The sequence below is a fragment of the Ceratosolen solmsi genome, unplaced genomic scaffold (genome assembly GCF_000503995.2).
Source record: "Ceratosolen solmsi marchali unplaced genomic scaffold, CerSol_1.0 scaffold6, whole genome shotgun sequence".
Taxonomy (NCBI): domain Eukaryota; kingdom Metazoa; phylum Arthropoda; class Insecta; order Hymenoptera; family Agaonidae; genus Ceratosolen; species Ceratosolen solmsi.
In genome coordinates this window covers 10,131,999-10,156,426 of record NW_011948414.1, presented here as the reverse complement: position 1 = coordinate 10,156,426, position 24,428 = coordinate 10,131,999, and the positions used below count along the sequence as shown (strand labels likewise).

At 23.0% G+C, this 24,428-nt stretch overlaps 2 protein-coding genes across 2 annotated transcripts; both read left to right on the top strand.

Annotated features, from left to right (window-relative positions):
- Positions 1-9,848: 9,848 nt before the first annotated feature.
- LOC105368423 (transmembrane protease serine 11B-like protein) lies at positions 9,849-12,630 on the top strand. The gene is made up of 5 exons (XM_011507433.1): positions 9,849-9,924; positions 10,925-11,244; positions 11,826-12,077; positions 12,385-12,405; positions 12,622-12,630. Exons 1-5 carry the CDS (start codon positions 9,879-9,881, stop codon positions 12,628-12,630), a joined length of 648 nt encoding a protein of 215 aa, XP_011505735.1. The 5' UTR covers positions 9,849-9,878.
- Positions 12,631-13,208: 578 nt separating this feature from the next.
- Positions 13,209-19,429, top strand: LOC105368422 (chymotrypsin-2-like). The gene is made up of 5 exons (XM_011507432.1): positions 13,209-13,314; positions 14,901-14,924; positions 17,558-17,883; positions 18,502-18,753; positions 19,259-19,429. The coding sequence occupies exons 1-5, from the start codon at positions 13,209-13,211 to the stop codon at positions 19,427-19,429; spliced, it is 879 nt and encodes a 292-aa protein (XP_011505734.1).
- The last annotated feature ends 4,999 nt before the right edge of the window (positions 19,430-24,428 follow it).

Below are 24,428 nucleotides of genomic sequence, written 5' to 3'. Positions count from 1 at the left end.
TCTAATTTTTTATTAAGAATTCAACAGCGCACAAGGGAGAGTCATCGAATAAATAGCGACTTAGTACACTAATTACATATTCGATTATAAATAAATAATCTTGTTAAAAAAGAATTTGTATCGATATAGTGTGCAAATAAAATTAAAATTTTTAATGATAAGATAAAAACTTTTTTTTATAATACGATAATAGCATGCTTGTGTTATAATAAATAAACTGTTTATATCGTTACGAATCAATAGAGAAAAATATTTATATTATCTAGAATCTGTGAATAATTCATTCAACTTTACATTTATTTATAATGTTAGAATAAAATTTTATAAAAAAAAAAAAAAAAAAAAAAAAAAAATATATAACAAAGAATAATCTTTGTTTTTTTTAATTATGAATGTGCTACACTCTATTGGCAATTCGCTATACTTACTCTACAAGTCGGTAAAACAGTAACACTAAGATTATTCAATAATAAATGGAATTAAATTCAAGTGCGTATATACCAATATCAAAATTGAGAATAAGATTTTCATAAGAATCATTACTAAATAACAATAAATAGATAATAATTTAATAAACTAATCCTGCACAGGACTTGTTTATTAACTAAGATATAAAAGCATATTATACTTTCAGGTGGTTTTTTTTTAACATTACTATGATGATACTTTAAATTAACAAAGCTGATATTTACAATTAATGTCTCGTTTATCTCTTGTTTCTATATCATTATTTGTATGGTTATAATAAATAATATAGTTATTTCCATAAGTAGTTATCCCGAAGTGGGAAATAAACAATTTTTGGCATATTTATAATAAGTATAAAAAAAATATCGACATGGTAAGTAACCCATTAACCGAAATACCTATTTAATATTAATAATATATTTGCAAAGAATTTATAAAGTTACATCATATACATCTATTTATACTTTAGAATTATTACTTTAGAAACTATGCTTAAGATCTTTTTTTTTTCTTCCGGTTTTAAAATGAAATGAAAAAAAATGTATGTAGTTACTTTTTCAGCCATAATTTTCAATTTATATCATTCTATGTTCTTTATATTTTGTTTGTCAATTTTCTCTTATCTAATCGTCATATACGTTTTCGCATAAGAATATTGTGTAAGAAATTTATTGATGATTTTAAATTGTTCGTCTATTATATAATAAAATTCACGATATAACTACTTTTAATTTAATATTATAAAATACTTCTTATCATATACATTAACAAAATGAATTTAAATAATAAATTTTTTGTTAGGAAGTTATATGACATAAAATATTACCTTATTCAAGTTTTTTACAAACTGCTTAAAGAGTATTCACTTTCCATATAAAAACAGCGATACTGTACATAACCAAATGTTTAAAATAAAAATTAATTCATTTTTATTATCATTTTAAAATGAATATATCCTAACACGAAAGTAGTCCATACTTTTAGTACCGTAATATAAAAATTTGTGAAATTATAGTAAATATATTTTTTTTGAATAATTACAAACATTAATTTATATTATTATCTATTACAAATAATAATTTTAGAGATTTTGAAATAAATTAAAATTTGTTTTTACTTCATTCTTACATAATACTTACTGATATCATTTTTCTTGTTATAAAAAAAAATTCTCTTAGCAAAACTTGTTAAATGGAAAGTACCTTTATAGACTTTTATCATTGAATAAAAATTGTTACTAGTTGCCTACTACCTAATATAAATACCTAGAAAAAATTATGTCTATTTGACTATTGTTTAAGGGTATTCATGTTTAATCTAAATAATCATAAATAATCTTTTTATACAGAATTCGAAAATGTAAGGAATTTATAAGAAAAGTAAAATAATATACTATTGACAAGTAAGATGTAAATTATGGAAACTTATGAAATAATGCATTTGAAATAAATTAATAAATATAATGATTAAATACCTTACAATTAAATACCCTACAATTTTGTATTTATTAAGTATATACTTTTTATGTAGTTTTTTTTTTTTTTTTTTTTGTGATAAATTTGTATTTTATTATGAAATATATTTTTCGTTATATTAATTTCGTTATATTAATTATAACAATTCATAAACAATAATAATCAATCTATAAACTATAAACTATTATAAAAATTAATAACCCAACATATATACCTACCAATAAACTTCCATTTCTGAATATATTTTTATAATTAAGATTATCAATTACATAAATTTTGTTGACACCAGCAAATTGAAATTTATGATGACTATAATAAATTGAATTACGTACATATAGAAATATAATAATGTATGTGCAATTATAAAAAATGAAATTTCATTAGTAGACTTAATACTAGTCGTCCGAATCTGTATAACTCGCCTCTGAAAATACACAACTTAACCAATTAGCAAGCATAACTGTCATTTGGGTTCTTCAATTAACAAAAGTAATAGCTATCGGGTTTTGCAAAATATATACAATATTCATAAAGATTCATAAAGATAACGTTCAATAAATAGATAAAGCGAAATGGTGTATTATTTTAATTAATTTCTTTTGTTTTTCTTTTTCTTTCTTTCTTTTTTTTTTTTTTTTTTTTTTTTTATGCCTGTACTGGATAAGTAACGACGGAAAGTAAGAGAATAAAATCCGGAAAGTGCAATCCCTAAGGGTGTAGACGCCAACAACCGATGAATTTAATCCATATCAAATATGGGCGAGATATGGGCGTGAATTCCCTCTCATGGTAGAATCACAAATGCCTGAAATATAACACATACGTAGATTATTATAGAACGTCGATAAGTTAGATATTCTAGTCGTTACAGCAGTTTCCTTTATCCCCAAAATCGCAAATGCGAATTTGACTATCGTCAGTCGACAATTCGGTTTATATCGATTCGAATTGCCGAATAACGGAATGAATCATAATGTATTTGCTCACATATTTCCTCTATTTGTATAATAACTTTGTAATTGTTCTTTGTATTATAAACCGCAATTTTTAAAATCTCTCAACTGTTGTAAAAGATAACAAGTGTTCGACAGTATATTATGATATAGTTTCATGCAAACAACATATTGAATACGAGTTGTCCAAATAAGTAAAATAAAATGAAAAATAAAAACTAGTTTAAGCAAAGATATAAAAGTTATTTTTAGTGAATAGAATAATCGAAGCTTGGACAACTGAGGTAAAACAGATTTTAAGCACGTTGATAATCGCGTATAATAAATGAAAGATTTAAAGTGAGAATGAGAAAGTGCGAAACGGGAAGAAAATGAACTAGTATGAAAAAGTGAGAGAGTGAGAAGCATGAATTGGATGGTATTAACGACAAAGGCACAAAAGCATCGAGTCCGGCTTTAAGCTTTTTATGTCCACATGCTCATCAAATGGCTTAAACCGACACACTATAGAGTCCAATATAAAAATCTTTTTTTCGCCTATTCTGGTTAGTGTAGAGACTGGATTTAGATATGGCGGGATGTCGGTGAAATAGGTAATTTATAAGTCCTCTTATTATTATTTATTGATACAAACTTCTTACGCAATGGAATTTAAATGGACTATTATTATAATTATAATAGCGAATAATTATGAAAGGAAAATTAATAATTTTAAATGGAATTATAATATTTTGATATTATGATGCCGAGTAATGTAATGTAACTTAATGTAAGAAAAATAGTGCAATAAGATTATTATTTTTCTATTTAATTAGAAATTTATTATGTGAATGCAATATTTTTTATTTTTTTTTTTTCATCTGTGTGCCAAATATAGTTAATTACACAAATCTATAATACTTTCTATAATATAATATCCTATGGAATTATGCTGCTATATAAACTCAATTAATTTGTCATGATAATATTCATCAAAATTACAATAGCCGGACAATATATTTAATTAGAATTATTGAAATTCAAAATCTTTTGAGTAATTATTTTTCCATAAAATTATACGATGATGCGCATCACATCATATTTATAAGTATTATATCACATTCTTTTACCAATTATTGTATCGATATTGTTTACAATTACATGGTTTAACAATTTTCTTCTTCTTAATAAATGTAATTCGTAAAAAATAAATTTAAATAAAAAGTTTAATATATCTTAAAGTTTAAGTAGGGAATGCGTATCAATTAGTACGATATAAGTTATTTAATTTAATTTGAAGGTATTCATTTTTTTTGTTTTTTTTTTTGTTTTTGTTTTTTTTTTTTGTTAATAACCTAAGTAAATGATAAAAGCATGCAAAAGTGAGCAGCTTGTTAATAATTCCCTGTGACTTTTGCTGAAAGATAATACTATAATAGCTAGTGCTTGGTATCTAACGATTTTCTTCATTTCCGCTTTGTTACTTTTTACCGCTATAATCGTCATTATTTCCTTGTCCCAAATACTAGAGTTTTATTTTATATTTTAGTTATTATTTTCTTATATTATAAATATCTACGTAATTCTTGTTCATTAAGTAAATTTAATATTCTTCATTTATCTTCTCGTTAAAAGCAATCTACATTCTTTATTACAAAACTCCAAATTATAAGTTATGATTAAATTTTTCATTAACATCACACTTATTATTCTATTAAATCGGTATTTTATTAGTGGAGTTATATTTATAATTACATGAATTATTTAAGAAAAATTATTAAATTATAAAACCTCTTTCATATTATTAATTACCATGCTCTTAATTTTGTAATATATATCACAAGTAAAAAGAAAATATTAACTTTCATAAATTCTTTTTTATCTCTTAAAATCAATCTATCTATCTATCTATCTATCTATATCTATATATATATATATATATATATATTCAGTAGGACTAGGTAGTGAAGTCGTTGACACGTCCGATTGTACTAGTCAATGGTTTTTTGTCCCTTCGCAATCGATCGGATCAGTCCTTTTCGTTTGATCTCCATGTTTCCTTTCCAACTATTCGACGCATGACCCCTTTCAACAAAGCAATGGATGTCAAGTTTATACATCGCGAAAAAATAAGAATAAATAAAATAAATCGAATTTATCGAGATTACATCTTTAATTTTTCCAAAGTCAAATACGATACGCCTGAATCCCGGAAAATAATGTAATTATATGTAAATTACAAAAATTTTTGTTTTTTATTTTGATGTCAGAAGAAATGAATTTCACAATATTTGAATAGAATTTATTGTGCATTAATGTGATTTATAAATTAATGAATGATAGCAAATAAAATATTTCAATTAGCTATTTTCAACGATTTTTCATATAATTTGTATCCGTATATGAAGCGTTAAATCGCTTTCAGCAAATAAACACTTCAAATATCAAATTTTCTTTGCATAAAAAATAACAAATACAACTATATTTTGTAATTGTAAATAAGTTTTGTATGAAAGAATTCCTTAAAATACTTTATACGAAATAGTTATCAAAGTAATTGATTAAATATTCGTTTTGGAATCACATATTTTTCAATAGCATTGACATTATAATTTATAAAATTATATTCCCATGAATATTAATAATAAGAATGACAATATTTGTTATTATTTACTATATTTAAAGCGACTATTAAATAATATATAATATTCAACAATAGAAAAAAAGTGTAACTTTGAGATGCACGAATAAACTAATAATTTAACGATATACTAGTATATTTCTGTAGAAAAAAAAAATGAAATTACAAGTGTATAATAATGTACATATTTACTTATGTACTCACGGAACCTAAGCTTTTGTGAATGTTCAGTCTAAATTTCTTAATGCTTAAAATGTTTAACTAAATAATTTTTCTATTAACAATATCTTATAATATATTAACGTGTTTGTTAAAAATCTTTTTCCTTTTATAATTGATTAATCTTAAGTCTACCTGGATGGATGATTGTATGATAATGTAATAAAAACTTATTCTAAATTAATTCCTGTTAAATCTTAAAATTTTCTCATATTAAAATGATAAATTTGGCTAATTGATTTTTATTTATTACAACTTTTTCCGCATTCAAAATATATAATACGAAGGCTTATTATATACAAAAAATTCATTTAATAGTTAGAAAAAGTTAAGAATAATTGGAATTAGAGAAAGTATAAATTAAGTCTTGAAAAAACTAATATATTAAGGTAACTATTACTATAATACACCCTACGTTGTCGAATAGTTATCTGTAACTTCCGCTTACATCATTTTACGAATCTTATCTAGAAGAATAACGCGCGATAGACTGAATTCTTACAAATAAACATACATTTCTTAAGAAGAAAATATAATATATCTAAATGTCTTTTTCATTATAGGAATATGTTTTCCCTCTTACTTCTTTTCTTCATTTATAAGAAAATCTTTTTTTATACATTTTTATTTCAATGTGTCTACTATATAGACGTTGACATCTATAAAAAGCACTTTTAACTTTAAAATTTTATGCAAAATTTTATTTATAATATAAGCTCACCTAAAATTTTAATAACTTATGTTTAAACAAAAATTTATTCTAGTTAAATATTATCCTTTTTTTTTTTTCTTAAAAAAATAAAGTCCATAATTAACTTAAGAATATAATTTTAAATATATACTCGAAACCATTATCACATATAATATATTAATAACATTAAATAACTAAAAATATACGACAGTTACAGTAAATATTTAATTACTCTTTAATTGATATGATATTTAATGAAATAGACTATTTTTAATTTTTTATATATTGTTATTTCTTGATATGTTATAATTAATTTTTGCATGTAAATTAGCTTAAAAACTTGTTTCCAGATAGTATTCTATTTTATTTTACAATTTTCCAAGACTATCTTTTCAAATTTGACATTCATTCTTAAAAGTATTTTAATTACAATTTCTCAACTAATAATTTAATCATTTTCCATATATTATTCCATATATTATTTTAGTAATTGACTTCATATATAAAATATTAAAAGAAATAATGGAACTATAAAGTTTGAGTTTATAATGTTGTACACTTTTTTAATATTATTAATAGCCGAAAACTCTTTAATTACTTAGAAAATAATCTATATTTAATAGGTTTTTTTTACGAGTAGTTATTTAAATATTTAATGTAAGTTATTTAAATAAAAATCATAAAAATGGGATTAAATATATTTTATCTTACGTACACAATAAGTACATCCGCATGTATAAAAAACAAAACTACTATATTCATTTTTTTACGTCAATTCGACCAAATTTTTAATTATAATCAATACCATAGTGTATTAAGCATTTAGGATTTTCTAATAATATGTAAATAATGTTTTTTTTTTGTAATTTAAATGATTGTTATTTTTTTTTAAATCCTTTCTACGTAAAAATTAGATTTTTTAATACTTTGAAAATGTATTATATTTTATATTGTATATCTATTGTCATGTAAAATATGTATATTTTTGAAATCTAAGATTTTTCTAATTGTATAATTAAACAAAACTTTTAAAAGTAAATCCATTCTAAAAATTAAACAAATTTTTAATATAATGTTCATTCATTATTATTTTATATTAACATAATATCAAAAGCTTTATACTTCCATAAATTATCTAAACAAATAAAAAAAATTAAAAAAAAAATTTTATTCATATGTTTAAATTTCAATATAAAATGTAAAAATGCAAAGTACTAATTTAAATAAAATACATTTATTTAATTATATATCCAAAACTAATTAACAATATATCATTATTTAAAAATGTAATTTGTTGTATAGAAATAACACAATTATTTTTCCAAATTATTAACCATCTAATATTTCATTAAATACACTGTTAAGAATATTTAAATTACTGTAATAAAAACTTTGTTAAATAATAATTTAAAATAGTTTGTTTATATGTATTAATATTATGAAAAAAATGCAATAATAAATTATTCTATTAGCTTTTTTTAGTATGTTAGTAGAATTTAAAATATAAATCTACACTTAAAAATATTCAATTTTTATTATTAAAATATCTTTGTTAAATTTATTCAACGTACGAATACGTCGTTATTATAATGCTACTATTTAATTAACGTAATCTACTTATTTAAATGAAAATTAGAGCAAATTTTTGTGCTACTTGAATAATTTAGAATTATTTTTAAAATTTTAGCATATCTTAATAGAAATTTGATAATAATATGGGATATACACACATTACTCTAAAATATTTAGTTATCGGATTACAATGTATATCAATAAGCATAAATTAAAAATATAAATTAATTATTAAATTTGACCAAATAATTCATAATTTTCTATCATCTTACTTAATTAAAAAAAAATAAGATTCTATGTTAGTTTTTTTATTGTTTGAAAACTGATAATTAAATATATAATATTATTTACATATTATATATGTTTCTAATTCACATTAATGTTCGTCGGTTCTATACCTTCGAAAAAAGGTTACTCAATAATAAATAAACTTATCAATATATTCTAACTATTTTCCATTGATATTGTAAAACTATTTAGTGATCAATACATTTACACACTTATTGTTCTGCAAACAAGCGGATCACATCGATTTACAAGCTACAAACATTTAAATATTATGATCAAAATCGTTATTGAATATCAGAAAATATATTTCAAATTGTTTAATTAATTTGTTATTTCGTTATTGTATTTCCGTGTTGTGAAATAAAACAATTAATAGAATTTACAAAAGGTTTTTGAGAATGCAGATATAAGTAAGAAATTTTTTTTATCTCATTATTATTATATATAATTATTAAAATAAAATTATAAAATTATATTGAAATGTCTAGATGAATAAAAAAATATTTAATCCTCGTATGAGGATATGATAACAACGTATAATTAATAAGCAACTGAAGATCCCAAACAATTTTAAGATTTTTTTGCATTTACAAAAAAGATATAGCGTACTTACTTTTCAATAAAAAATATTAATACATGAATATTTTAATATAAAATTTAAATATATATATATATATATTAATAATTGCACATAATTAATGGTAAAAAAATTAATCGTAAAAAAATTCTATAAAAAAATTTAATTTTTGTAAAACCGAAATTGAGATTATATATTTTTAATCAGCTAATACATAATTTTCCTTCGTTTAATTATTAATATAATTAAATGTTATTATTGATCTGAAAAGACATAAACGTATTCAAACTTATCGTTATATTGAATATTTTAATACTGTTATTAAAAATTATTAAATTAAAAGCTTATTGTTTATTGTTACTAATACATAATAAAATAATGTATACATAATGGAAGATGTAAAATATTTTATACATTGCAACACATTTTTTATGTTTTATAATTCAAAAAATATGAATGTCTGCAAATTTAGATAATTATTACAATTTATTATAATAGATAACACCTAAAATAGATATTTAATATTCCTTCTCTCTATATCCATAAAAGAATATTTATTACGATAGATTTGTATGTATACTTATATACGTATTTTTAAAAAATATTATAGATCGAAAAATTCATAAATTAATATCACGTTCTATTAATATTATATAAAATAAATGAATCAAAGTACTTAACATAGAATTACAGTTGTTTAATTACAATATTATCTTTCGAGCTGTGAATTTGTTTTTCCATTGGAACTGATAGATTAAAGAAGATGGAAATTCATTCTTGATCATTATGCTCTAATATCTGCATTTGTGCATAAAACTACAAAGATTATAAAATTAAAATGTATTTTATATGCACATTATATAAATTTATATCTATTTCCAACATAATAAATATTACCTCATCTATCCTATAAGCTACGCCGAATTTATGAATAGGTAATAATTCCTTATCATATTTATCAATTTAGATACATATATATTGGATTCAGTAAAATTTTTTATTATCATTCGCCAACATGAAAGTTCAAACAGTTATTTATTTGTGTGTAATATTTTATCCTAGTAAGTAGTATTTATGTTCCTAAGATAAACTACTAATATAATTATTAATATCCTAAAAAGTAATATACTCTATTCGATTGTCTTAACATAATTTCAATTTAATTTTCCAACTATTTAATTAAAATAACACACACACATATATATATATATATATATATATATATATATATAGATGTATATAAATAAAAAATTTTTTCAAATAAACGTATACATAATTTTAAATACATTATTACATAGTGTAATTATTAACGTAATTGTTAATTATAATAAATTATATACAGATTTAATTATATTATTTGTAAATATAGATAATTATAATAGTAGAGATTCTTTAAAATTCTTTAAATTAAACCATAATCGAAATATCAAATTTTTTTTATAAATTATGCAAATTGTCAAAAGTTTATTGTACGTTATTATATTAAGTTGTAGAAAGTAATAATTTTTTTTTTTTAATATAACGCACATTAATATTTATTATTTATAATGATGAATCGAATGGTTAGAAATTATATAAAAATTTCATAGATATTTTATAGAAATAGTGAGAGAATATATCGATTATACATCTTATTCTACTGGATTATTTATTTCTTATTATTAGATTACGTAGATTAATCATATTTTTAAGTTATAAATCTAATAAAGATTCAAATTAATTATTTAAATTATTGAGTTTATAACATTGAGTAGTTCGACTGAATATTCGCTGATGATATTAAAAGTAAATTTATAAATATCAATCAATATTTTTCTTTCAACAGAGATCGAGTAGAATGTAAATGTATGATTTAAAATGTAGATATAATCATAATAAAATCAATATATTTTGTAAAAACTTAAATACAATGACAATATACTGGAATATATACGTACATGGACATGAGATAATAATATTAAAGCTTCCTTAAAATAAATTAAGTCCAAGCAATATTATTCCTTATTTCTATTAGTTAAATAAATTAAATTTGTTTAATATTACATAATAGTTGATTTTTAGTTGTTTTCGCTAAGAGTGTGAAAATTATTGGTGGTACCGTAGCAGACATCAGAGAATTTCCATATATGGCATCATTTAGATATCCTAACGGAGTACTTTTTTGTGCTGGTACTATTATTAGTAACCGACATATTCTAACAGCAGCTCACTGCTTCGAGTTTTCCAATACTTTTGATGAAATGAAAATATGTACAGGAACGAGTGAATTGAAAAATTGCTCTGGAACACTACATAAGCCGAAGCATATCGAAATCCATCCAGAGTTTACAGGAGAAATGTCAGAGACGTCGAAAGTACATCATGATTTAGCTGTTGTTACGGTTTGTATAAATTAATTTTTAATCAATTTTATCGCACACTTTCTAAAAAATAATACGTAGAAAACTTTCTCTATGTGTTTTAAAACCAATCATATAAGAATAATGTAAGCGTATGATTTTTATTTTGACATTACTTGATTTTATTTTCCCTCATAAAAAAAAATAATAATAGTCAAATGTTCGCTTTATAATTTTATTGAATTTCTTTAATCCTATTATCTTCTCTATTATCAAAAGAAACTAATTATATTATTGACTCATCTTTATTATAAATTTAATGAACAGTTTTTGCTTAAATTTATTAAAATTATAAAACATTAAAATTTTGTAATTTTGTGATTACAATGTGATAATAAAATTTTAAACCATCGATTAATTGACTATTTATAATACAATAGTTATTACAGCAATTATTTATTACAGATGTTATTAAATATATTAGTATCTAAGAGATAATCAATGCGTATATAAAAAGACGCTGATAAATTTCATTGTTCTATCGGTATATTGGCTATCATTAATTAAACTTTTTTTTTCCTCCATAGAAATAGATTTTAACTTAAAAATTGATATTTCTGCAGGTAAATAAATGTATTAAATTCAATGAAGTTCAAAATAAGATAAACCTTCCCACGATCGATGTTTTACCAGGCGCTAATGCTGTATTTAGCGGATGGGGTAAGACATCTTATCCAATGTTTGATCTCTCGGCAGAACTGCGAAAAGCTTCTACGAAAATTCTTAGTAATTCTGAATGTTCGAATATTCAAGAATTTAGTGTTCATGCTGAACAAATTTGTGCCTATGAAAAGGATGGAGTCGGTGCATGTGATGTAAGTTTTATAAAATCTTTGGACTAATGAAATGGATAATAATAAATTAATGATTATGAACATTATAATTCATTATTTTTTGTAAAAAAGTTAATTGGTAATTCATCAGTTCTTAGTAGAATTTTCTAATTAATTACATTATTTTGAATTGGATTTCAATTATCCATTATGTGAATTTGTGCGTACGTGTGCGTGTGTGCTCGTAGGTAATACACATAATATAGTTACTGACATTATTTAATTAGAATAATAATATAAAGCTCTTTACTGTTCTTTTAAATATTTTTTTTTTTTTATAACATTACAGGGTGATAGTGGAGGGCCATTGGTAAGCGATGGAAAACTCGTAGGTATTGCTTCATTTGTCACTCCATGTGCCAAAGGTTATCCCGATGTATATACCAGAGTCTATTTATATCTAGATTTTATTAAATCCGCTATGAATACACAGTGTGTAAAATGTTATTGTTAATTTATAAAAATTGTATATAAAAAACAAGTAAAATTTAAAAATTACATAAATTTGTAAACATCTATTTTACAGATAGTATAATTTATTGTAAACAATAATAATGAATTTAATGCGGACTATTTTTAATAAAATTATTTTAAAAAACGCATGTGTATATGACATACAAAATTATACCACTACATTTGTACAAATTTAAATGTATAATAATGTATGATTATTAATATATTATTTTAGTTATATGATAAATATATTGTGTTTTATTATTCCTTACAATTATGTATGTACATATGAAAATTTCGATAGAACGTAGATTGTACAAAAAAATTATCTTCTTTAAAAATTTTTCGTTTAAAATTTCTATTAAAATTAGAATACTACATCTTACTTCATTTCTTCCTGATGTACATTATAATACTTTATTGAAATTAAGAAATAAATATCAATTTACAAGATTTATCAGTGTCTTTAAATGGATAATCAATTTATCCTATTATAACAGATAATAACCTGTTTAGGAGTGTTGAATAAGTTTTGATGAGTCAGCTAATGCGTAATAGGGGATTTCAACGTAATTGAAAATGGAAGCGCCGAGTATGTAGAATCGGTGCAAGAGAAGAAGCAAAGAAGTTTCAAATTTTAGTCGCCAAAGTGCGATGAGTATGGTACAGTTGGCTGACAAAAGAATGGCCACGACAGAATTAAGACAAAAAAATTATGAAGAAAATGATGGATGGTTATTAGCTAAAACGAGACATTCGCATATTGGTCAGCGTTATCGCACAGATCCCTTGAAATCTAAGTTTTAAATCTAAGAAATTATTTTAAATCTGCTTTCTCTCTCTCTCTCTCTCTCTCTCTCTCTCTCCATTGGATACTTTATTACAACATCTTACTAGATGCATGTATATATGCATATATATTGAGAGAAGATAAAACCTTAAAAATTGAAATAAGTCCAAACAATGGAATAATGCTTTGGGAGAGATTATTATTTTAGAAATTTATAAATGTATTTATTACATCTTTGATTTACATTTCATAGATATAAAGAAAATGTAATGGGATATGTTATTAAAGAAAATTACATAATTATGTTCAAAGAATAATGATTTAAATGTTGATTATACAATTTTATTTTACAGTTGCATAGAATCGATTATATTTTGTTATTCTTTCATAACTTTAATTTCAAACGAACAGAGTCGTCTCTTAAAACACATTTTATTTTTATATTTAATTTCACACTGTTCGATATAATATAAAGTATGTACGTCTTCATTACTTGTAAGAATTACTATATTAGAAGCTTCAAAAATAGTTTCCATTTTTCATTTATATTATATATATAAATAAATTTAACTTTAAATTTATGTAGAAATGATTCATCGATCAAATATATATATAAATTGGTTTAATTATTTGAAATATATTCGTTCAGTGGTATCTTCATAAATCTATAGACAAGAAGATGATCGAATTACATAAAAGAAAGAATTTTGCAGTTCATCAAATTGATTTTCAAAATTTATCAAAATAGTCATGAATTCCATTATAGCTTTATTTATTTTAGTAAAAATATTTTTTTTTAAGTTCATAAAAGAAATACATTGATCATTCATTCATTTAACTCAATTATACGTACAACATTAGTAGATGCAATAATGATAATTAATATAATATATAAATTACTTTCAAATATACCTTCAATTTCATTTTAATAATATAATTGTGAAATATATTAGAAATAAGAAAAAGCATGTATTTAATTTTTACGAATTGCATTGTAATATTAGATGGAATTTGTATGATTGTTCAACCAAAGATGGTAGCTTTTAAGCCGTGTTTGAATCACAAAGAATAAGTATTTAATACAAAGTTGTATACCACATGTAATCTATTTAATGAAGAAATATATAAACAATTTTGGATTTGTCGAAATATGGCCACGTAGATAAAAGTCTATATAATGTAAGTACATAATGTGAAAATACGCGGAGGGAGATTTAAATAATAGCCATCACTGTAATATTTTATCTACAACAATATAAATATTCGCTCACCTGGTTATAAATAAACGAAATTAAAAATTTCGAAATTAATTAATGTACAAAAAAACATAATAAAATCGAGGGATATCGGTATATAAATGACTTTACTAAGTCATATATATAAATAAATCTTATTTGAACAGATAGTTTGTCATAATTTTATTATAAATATGGAAATGAAATGATAACAGTTACTATTAATATATACTGATAAAATTATACTATATATTCAATAAGACTCTTATTAATGTAGTATAAATATTAAATATTAAATATAAAAAATGAGTTTTCAATTATGGATTTTTTTCTTTTTAATATTAGCTGCAAGTAAGTTTAATAAATAATCTATATTTAAATAAAAGTAAATTAAACATAAAAATGAACATAATTAACATTCATAAGTATAATTGTGTTAATACTTTATAAAAGTATCAACGTTTATTATTTCTGACAATAATCAAACAACATTACAAAATATTATCTCGTTTATTGATCCATGAAATTTAGGGTAATTAATATCACAATAATCGATTTATCATACAAAAATGAAAGATACAATAAAGGCCAGAAGAAAGTTTATACTTTTGTTCATGAAAATTATTTATAATTTTTGTATTTTGTGCATTGTTAATGATTGTATTTTATAAAATTATGCGTTATAAATTTTGTTAATACTGCAGATATTATAATGTGCCATACTATATATTTTTTATACTTTTCAAGGAAATTATTCCGGATTATTTCCTCAATTTACACGATATTCAAACAAAAAGTTAAATAAATCAATTCACATTTTATCTTAAAACCAAATAAATCATTGTCCAATGGAATTATTAGTATAAAAAATATATATACACTTCAAAATTATGTTATAATATTTTTGTTTAAACTATTAAAGAATTTTGAAAGATCTTATTTTATATATATTTATATAGTTACATGTGCTTTGTATAACCTAATAAATATAAATCTACGTGCATACATTTTTATTTGAAAACTTCATCCTGATAATTAAAATTATACTGCAATTTCTATATTGTGCTCTTCTGCCCATAATAAACTGATGTATATTCATATGAAAATAATTTTAATATTTTATCGATTTAATAGTTCATTAGTTTATCATAATTTCAAATTTCATGTGTTACAGAATTTTTATATAATAATGCACATTCATTGCCAAGAATTCCAGTCAACATTCTTGAAATTGTGTCATGATGTGGTTTTATATTGACATATTTACTTTTTCGAATGAGATTTTTAAAAATTCATACTACTAATATCGTATCGGTTGCATTTTTCAATTCAACACAATAATTCAAATAACATAATTAAATATAAAAATTATTAATAGACAAATTTTAATTCTTGTTTAATAAAATATAAGTAATTTTATATTTACATACTTATATGTATAATTATTTATACATTTATAAATTGTAAAATTATTTAAAGTAATTAAATGGTTATAATCACACTCAACTCATAAGTACTAAAGTATTTTAATTATATAAGATTGTAGCAATTATTTATAAATTAAAGTACTTCTTATCAAATAATTTTAAAAATATTTTACCTTTATTTATTTCAATTAGAAATTTAGTTGTTGATAATTGAACAAAATTGTTTACATCTTCAAACAGTTAGTTTGTTATCGAATTATTTCCTTCTTATCAATATAATTGATAATATATATATATATATATATATATATATATATATAAAAATTCATTAAATAAAATAAAACATTTATATTCTGAAAATTTTATGAAGTTCTTAGCACATTTAAGATTTATCAATATTATCAAAATTGAAAGAAATTCAAGTTAAATAACGAAAGAAATATCATTACATCATACTGTGTTCTTATAAATAAAAAATTTAATTGATGATAAATGATTGATCTTACCCATTTATACGATTTTGTGAAAACTATCAAAAATTAATGCGCACATTTCTAAAAAATAATCGTCTGTATATGTCAATTTTAATAAGTTTACTAGCTAGTTTCATCGAATAAATGTATGAATCGACTGGTAACTCACGTGGCATAAATAATATTGATAAATGCAATATCAACTAGCAAAAAATGTCAATAGCGTTCAAATATAATATCTCCATTTCAATTACTAGATAACATTATATCACCTAATCATAAATTAGGGTATTGAAAATTTTACCACCAATTAACATTATAAAATTGATGTAATAATAGAATTAAATAATATCAATAAATAAATAAATTTTTCGTAGTCATACGTGTAAATAAATTTTATTTGAACAGATACTTTTTCATAATCTCTTTATAAATATGAAAATAATATAAAATGATAACAGTATTATTAACATATACAGGGAAATTTTTGTACATATTTAATGAGATTTTCAGTGAAGTAGTCTAAATATTAAATATTGAATAGAAAAAATGGGCTCATTATTATTGATTTTTTTCTGTTTAATAGTATTAACTACAAGTAAGTCTATTAAATAATCTATGCTTAAAAAATCTTTGCTATTATTATTGATTTTAACTCTATTATTATTAAATATTTTAATTCTATATTAACTTTTTACTAAAATAGATAAGCCATGATATATGTAAAATTAAACAAATAATTTTAAAGTTTGTTTTAATGGTCCAGAAAATTTAGGGTAGTCAATAATTATAATACAGTTAAGATCTAAATAATTCATTTATATAATAATTATGAAATATTAAAACAATTTAACATGTTAATTTTGAATATTGTGTAACAATATTTATAATAATTTCTAATTGTGCTTTAACAGATTAAAATTCTATTATATTTCATGTCACATATATTTCATATGCAAGCTATTACATGTTATTAAATAATAAAAAAAGAAATATTTATCTATATATATGTATGTATCTATATATATGTATGTATGTATGTATGTATGTATGTATGTATGTATTATAATTGACATATTATTAGATGTGTTTGGACGGAATAGCAGAATCCTCGGTGGCGAAGATGCTGATATACGACATTTCCCATATTTAGCATCGTTAAGACATTTGAATACTGGAGTGCACCGTTGTGGCGGTAGCATCATTAGTAAGTCGCATTTACTTACAGCAGCTCACTGTTTTACTGATATCGAATTCTCGAATATGATTGTGTATGTGGGAACGCATAATTCATCTGACACCTCAGCACCATCTTATAATATCGAAGACCTTGACATTCATCCAGAATTTAGAGATATGATGAAAAAGGACAAGAAAAAAGGGATATTGAACGATGTTGCTGTTGTTACGGTATTACGTGTTTATTCATACGCTATTTTTTATAATAAATCTTATTTCATAAAAGAACAATATTACCGTAACGATGTATCATAATCATGTATCATAATGAAAAGTATTTCTTGTTTAAAATTTTCCCTGCAATTTATTGATTTAAAAATTGATTGTTCTTAAATCTTAAATGTAAAACTCTGAAACTTAAATCTAAATTTTTAATTTATAGAAAGGAATTATCTTTTTTTCTCTTTTTCTTCAATTTTTGTTTAGAATATTTTTATGTTTAGAATGTTTAGAATTTTATTTAAAATATCTTGCATAGAATATATTATCAATGAATTTATTTTTCAAATGATACCGTTACTTATGTATATGCATTGCATTTTACAAATAATAAATATAATTAATTTTGTTCTTATGAGATTGTTTTTATTGAAAAAAAAAAAAAAAAAAGTGAATTTCGTTTATATACATAACTATTTTTATTTAAATTTACAAAATTATTTGCTGCATCTAATAACACAAGTTTTTTTCTTATAATTGAGAGTGACACTAAATTTCTAAAAACCAATGTGATTATTGATCAATAATTATTTAAATATTTTGTATTATTTATCATTTAATTGTTTGCAGCTTAATAGGAGTTTAGAATTTAACGAATTTGTAAATAAAATTCGTCTTCCAAGGACAAACGTTGTTGCTGACAGTAGGGTTGTAGTTGTTGGTTGGGGAAAGACAGCCGTAAACAATGTAAACTTTAGCCAAAAATTACAAAAAATTTCTATGAGAGTTTTAAAAAATTCTGTTTGCGAAGAAGCTCTTCCATTTTACCTTCAAATACAACAGTTGTGTACATATAATAGTGTGGGAATTGGTGTATGCATAGTGAGTTTAATTAATATTTTTAAACTAATGAAATCAATAAAAATTTATAGAGTTAAATGTAGAAGATTTTGTCGATCTTTATTAATTTTTGTATTTAGATTTCCCAAGTTTACCATATATTCCATCGATATATTTTTGTTTCATACCTAATTTACTTATTTACATCATTAATAAGCCAATATGTTAATATTTAGTAGTACATAAAATAAACTTATAAGAAATTTAAGTTAAATTTATCTGAATAGTATGAAAGATGAACGTTTATGACAGTGAATTAATTGATGAAAAAGACGTTTAAAAATAGATTTTACATTAATTTTAAATGAAGGCTTTACAAAGTTTGAATAATAAATGATAATATTTACAAAGTGAATAATTATTAGTATAATTACATCTGAATACTAAAATTTCTTACTTTCACATCTTACATGCATTTTAAGTAACAATATTTTATAGTATTAATAATAAAAATCTTCTGAAAACTAAATTAATAATGAAATTTCAGGGCGATAGTGGCGGACCGCTGATACATGATAACATTTTGGTTGGCATAATTTCTTATATTAATCCATGTGCTATAGGTTATCCTGATGTATCTTCTAGAACTTTTTATTATATGGATTTTATAAAAAGCGTACTGAATAAATCAAATAAAATAAATTGTTGTACATCTTAATAAAACAGTACATAAAGAAACTACGAATATAAAATGAACATTTTTATACCAATTTATATAAACTTCATTTATATTATTTTTAAGGAAAACAATACTGTAAGAATTATTTTTTATTTTATTCAATGCAAATATATCATATTAAATATTTTCTTCAACAAAATGTCTTTCAATATTTATGAATAAAATATAATTCTGATAGCAATCTCTTATTTCCAAAGACCTACTTTTATGCTTTACAGCTCATTAAAATAAATATTCTACTTTATAGAATAAGATTTAAAACAAAAAGCAAAACAAAAAAACTAAATTAAACAAATTAACGTATTTGCTACAGTAAATATAAGCATTATAATTACTATGTATATGGTCAACATTGAGTATTCTATATAATTTATTATTGTTTAAATCCAAATAATCATGTATTTCGGATCATTTATAAACTGAGCGTATTATTTACGTCTATTACACGATATTGGAAAAAAGTATCAGCTATTTTTAATTTCTATATTTGATTAATAATACTTGTATATTCATCGTATAATTGATTATACCATATATATGGATATAATGATTAATATTCGTTTTCCCCTACTCAAAATAATTTGCTTTATGTATATTCTTGTAAATTTATTTATAAGTTACATTTTCATAAATTACTATATCTTTAATATATATATATATATATATATATATATATATATATATATATATATATATATATATATATGTAGTGTACATAGAGTATAAATATTGATTTTACATACGAAAATAGTATGCATATTTAATAATATTCGATGAATATAATTGTAGTTTACTAGTAAAATAAACTGATACTTCAATATTAAAATACTGATATAAAATAGTTTATTGATTAATTGTAAATAAAGCAAATATATTTTATAAATACAGCATTTTTGTCAAAATTATTGATAATATAATTATAAAGAAAGGTGCTTTTTGTTGTTTGTACAGTCTTAATTCATATAAGTACAATTAGCTGCTATAAATTCATAACAGATATTTTACTTTAAGAAATATTTTACTATTAATGTAAATTATATAACATTAAATTAACATATATAAAACATTAACATTATATAAATTATATAATTTATTTAAATCATTAGAAATCAAGTACAGCGCAAAAATTTCCATTCAATTAATAGAACATTTATTGTACGTTTTATATATAATACATTAACGCATATTAGTTTCTTTTTGCAAATTTTAATTTTTAATTGTTTATTACAACAAAAAATGTGATGGCAAGAGATAAGGTTACAAATAATTTTTTCATCCCTTATATATGTATATGAACTAAATTTGATAACAATTTTAAAAAGATAAGCTATTAGTTAAGTACACGAGACATTTCACTATCAAAAAAGTCAATTTTCTGAAAATGAATTAAAAAATTACAAGTTCGAACCTAGTACGTGAATTATAAAAGGGGAAACAGTATACAAGATTTCCATTCTATACTACGTTATATTTAATTAAATTATACACTTATAATATTATTCAATTTATTATTATGTGATTATATAAAATTATAATAATAATGCTTTGTAAGATTCTATATACAATACAATATTTATAACATAGTTATAATAAAAATCGATGCTCATTTGTATGTGTGCAATTAAATGTATCTTGAATTGAGGAAAAATGTAGCAAGAAATTGAAAGAGAGAGAGAGAGAGAGAGAGAGATTATTATTCTAGATTGAATATTAGTTCAGTGCAATATTGCTGTTGTATACCCGAGGCCAAAAGCTTCTCATATTGAACAGCGACAATGCTTCTTACAATAGAGATAGTACAATATAGAAATATTGTACTTATTCCTACGTGAAATAACTGTATGGGGTATGAGAAAGGAAGAATATACAATGGCAATGAAAATTCAACTTATTCAATCGATTGACCTCTTGAATAATAATTATTCAGTAACGTAGAAATTGTAAATACTAATGACATGGAGATTAATTGGATTGGAGATCTATTTAATCTTAATGAATTAATTTTTAATTTAAGAGAATATAAAATTTTCATTACGTTTCAATATTGAGCAACGATGGTTTACATACGATAGCTCACAACGATTATCACAATCAATGATTTTACTTATAAGAACAGTTTTTAAAATATTTATTTATAAGTAAAATATACAATATAGATTTTATTGTTAAAAAATACAACTACTATAAGCATTCGTTGTTATGGGTGATGTATTAGTAATTGATAATTATTTAATCATAAATATATTATTATAAGCAATAATTATTCAACTTAGCTAAGTAAGATGATGTATATAATAAATATAATAGTTAAAATATATATCTGATATTTAAAAATTTGGTATGCAACACTTGTTGCTTCGGTTCTCAAGTTACCTATTTCCGTTAGTGACCAATGTAGAGTACTCGATTAACTTCTATTGCTAAAGTATAAGTGTATACTGGCCATTAAAGTTACCTATTCACATAGCACAGTGTCATGCTTTTCTTCGCTTGACAATTTCTCCACATAAAACATCCGAAACATACAAAAAAAAACCAACAAAAAAAAAACACCAAAACATTTGTCTATCATATGTTCTTTTCATCAAATAAACTTTTTTCGTGTAACAGCCGTTACGATTATTTTTAGATATTTCATTAAATAAATATTATATTACGAAATATTTATATTTCTCAGTAAATAGGCTTATCGCCAGTCTCCCTACACCGTACAAACTAATTTTCATCTCACCGTTCGTCGCACCACTATTAAATAATTGAATAATAAAAGGCCCGTATTAGTAACTTAATACTAAAAAGCTAAAACAACAACGAACTAAATCAATGACAATGGTGAAAGCCTTAACAAAAAAAAAATAAAATCATAGTCAAATAACAACAATAATAATAATAATAATAAAAAAAAAAAAAAAAAAAATCTCGGACAAAACAGTTCGAAAATAGAGAGCCGGCGACCTTCCTCAGTAACGGCTGTATAAGCCACGGCGTAAACGAGACGTATTGTTCCGCCGTCTCGTCAATCTATACGGATCTCCTTCCCGGCAAATCGAATTTTACTTTGCTCGAGAGACGCGAGGACATTCCGCATTCCGCGCGGCGCCTCATCGCCATATCAAAATAGAGGCGCACGCGCCACAATAACTTATTCCGCAGGCCCCCGAATAAAATGACGAGAGGGTTGGATTTTAGTATTTTACAGAGTCCCGCTCGACTTACACACGATGAATACATCAAATGCCGCTGGCCGATGCACCCGTGTGACTTGAATACTCTAGGAGAAAGTGCGCGAGCAGCCCTGAAACGACATGTACGGCGAATACAGCGCGAGCTTGTCTCTCTTTTGCATCGTTTCCCTTTTTAAAGCTCAAAATATCGTTCTTTGGACAATAAGAGATGCAAAATTCGGCGCTAACGCGATATCATTGCTTCGAGGTCGATAGAGACGTCATATGTAATGAAATTATTAGATTTACTTTCTATTTGGTATGTTATCGACGATATTGTTTTATTTGAGTATGCTAAGATTGAAAAATTATTGAAGAATTATGCATAATTCATTGACGTAAAAAATAATTTTTCTCAAAACTATTTATAATAATATATACATGTAGATAAAACATAATTATATCGCAATTCTCGCGCGCGCATACACACAGCCACACACTGACATGTAGACCGTTTTTAATATTGGAATTAATATTTTTTATAATAATTTTATTATTTTAATGTTCGAACAGATCTTGGCAACGGTAACATTTGCTTTCTTTTTAAATAATGTTTATTTATACAAAATAAGAGAGAGAGAGAGAGAGAGAGAGAGAGAGAGAAGATTATTCAATAAAGCAGCAGCAGTAGCAGCAGAAGCGGAAGCAGCAGTAACAGTAGGAACAGTAGTAGCTGTGGACGCTCACTAGATAAAAGGAAAACAAAACGCCGGGCGTGACGATTAACAGAAACAATTCGCTCGACAATAGTGTAATCAACGAGCTTTTCAGCAGTGGTGCATCCCTGTCACCTTGGTAATGGCAACGATGGTGCCACGTTGCTCATTGTTTCCACGTGACACATTGTTTCATTTGGTTCCCCAATAACATTCGTCTCTATAACTCATAAGTTCCACCTTTCGAATATTCAGGTTGCACCAGTGACGAGCTAAATGTCCACCTAAATATTATTTACATTTTTAATAACTTTCTTTTTTTTTTCTTTTTTTTTTTTCTGCTTTATTTACATCGCAAGAGGACTGATGACAAATACTATCTTAAATGAAGTAGGATTTGAAAGTATATTTCGAAATAATCTATGATTAATGGACAAATTGAATAAAAAAAAAACTAACATAACATAGCCTGTTGCAAAAATAAGCAACTATTAGTCAAGAATGAAAATACCAGGCCTCCATTCTTTTTAAGGATTTTATTTATAAAAAATTATAAATTTTCCTTTTAGACTCTACTTAATAATGATGTATTTCATATGTTTCATATATAATCAAAAAATCGAAAAATACTTATACGAAAAGTCGTTAAAAAAGGGACAACGTGCGATTGAAGAGAATATAGTCGCACAACGAGAAAAATAATAATGAGATTTTTCGAATCAAATGATATGTAGATGTAATAAAAGTAAAATTGTAATGACATATGTTAAATTTTACATTATTTTTTTAAATACTTTAAATCTCAACACATTCACATAAAAACCTCATTGCAAAATTTAATTCGTTTATCTTACATGTTATCTTTTACATTTGTATTGATATAGATTTTCAAAAAAAATTTATGACTATCTTTGAATTAGCATACTACATGAAATTTACGTCACCGATTAGGTTTAATTTACCTAATTACCGATACAATTAATATACAATCAACCATACGATTTCTGTCGCAATAATAGACTTTCATATGTAATCTAATGTAATCGTAATGTACATTATTATTATTATTATTATTATTATTATTATTATTATTATTAT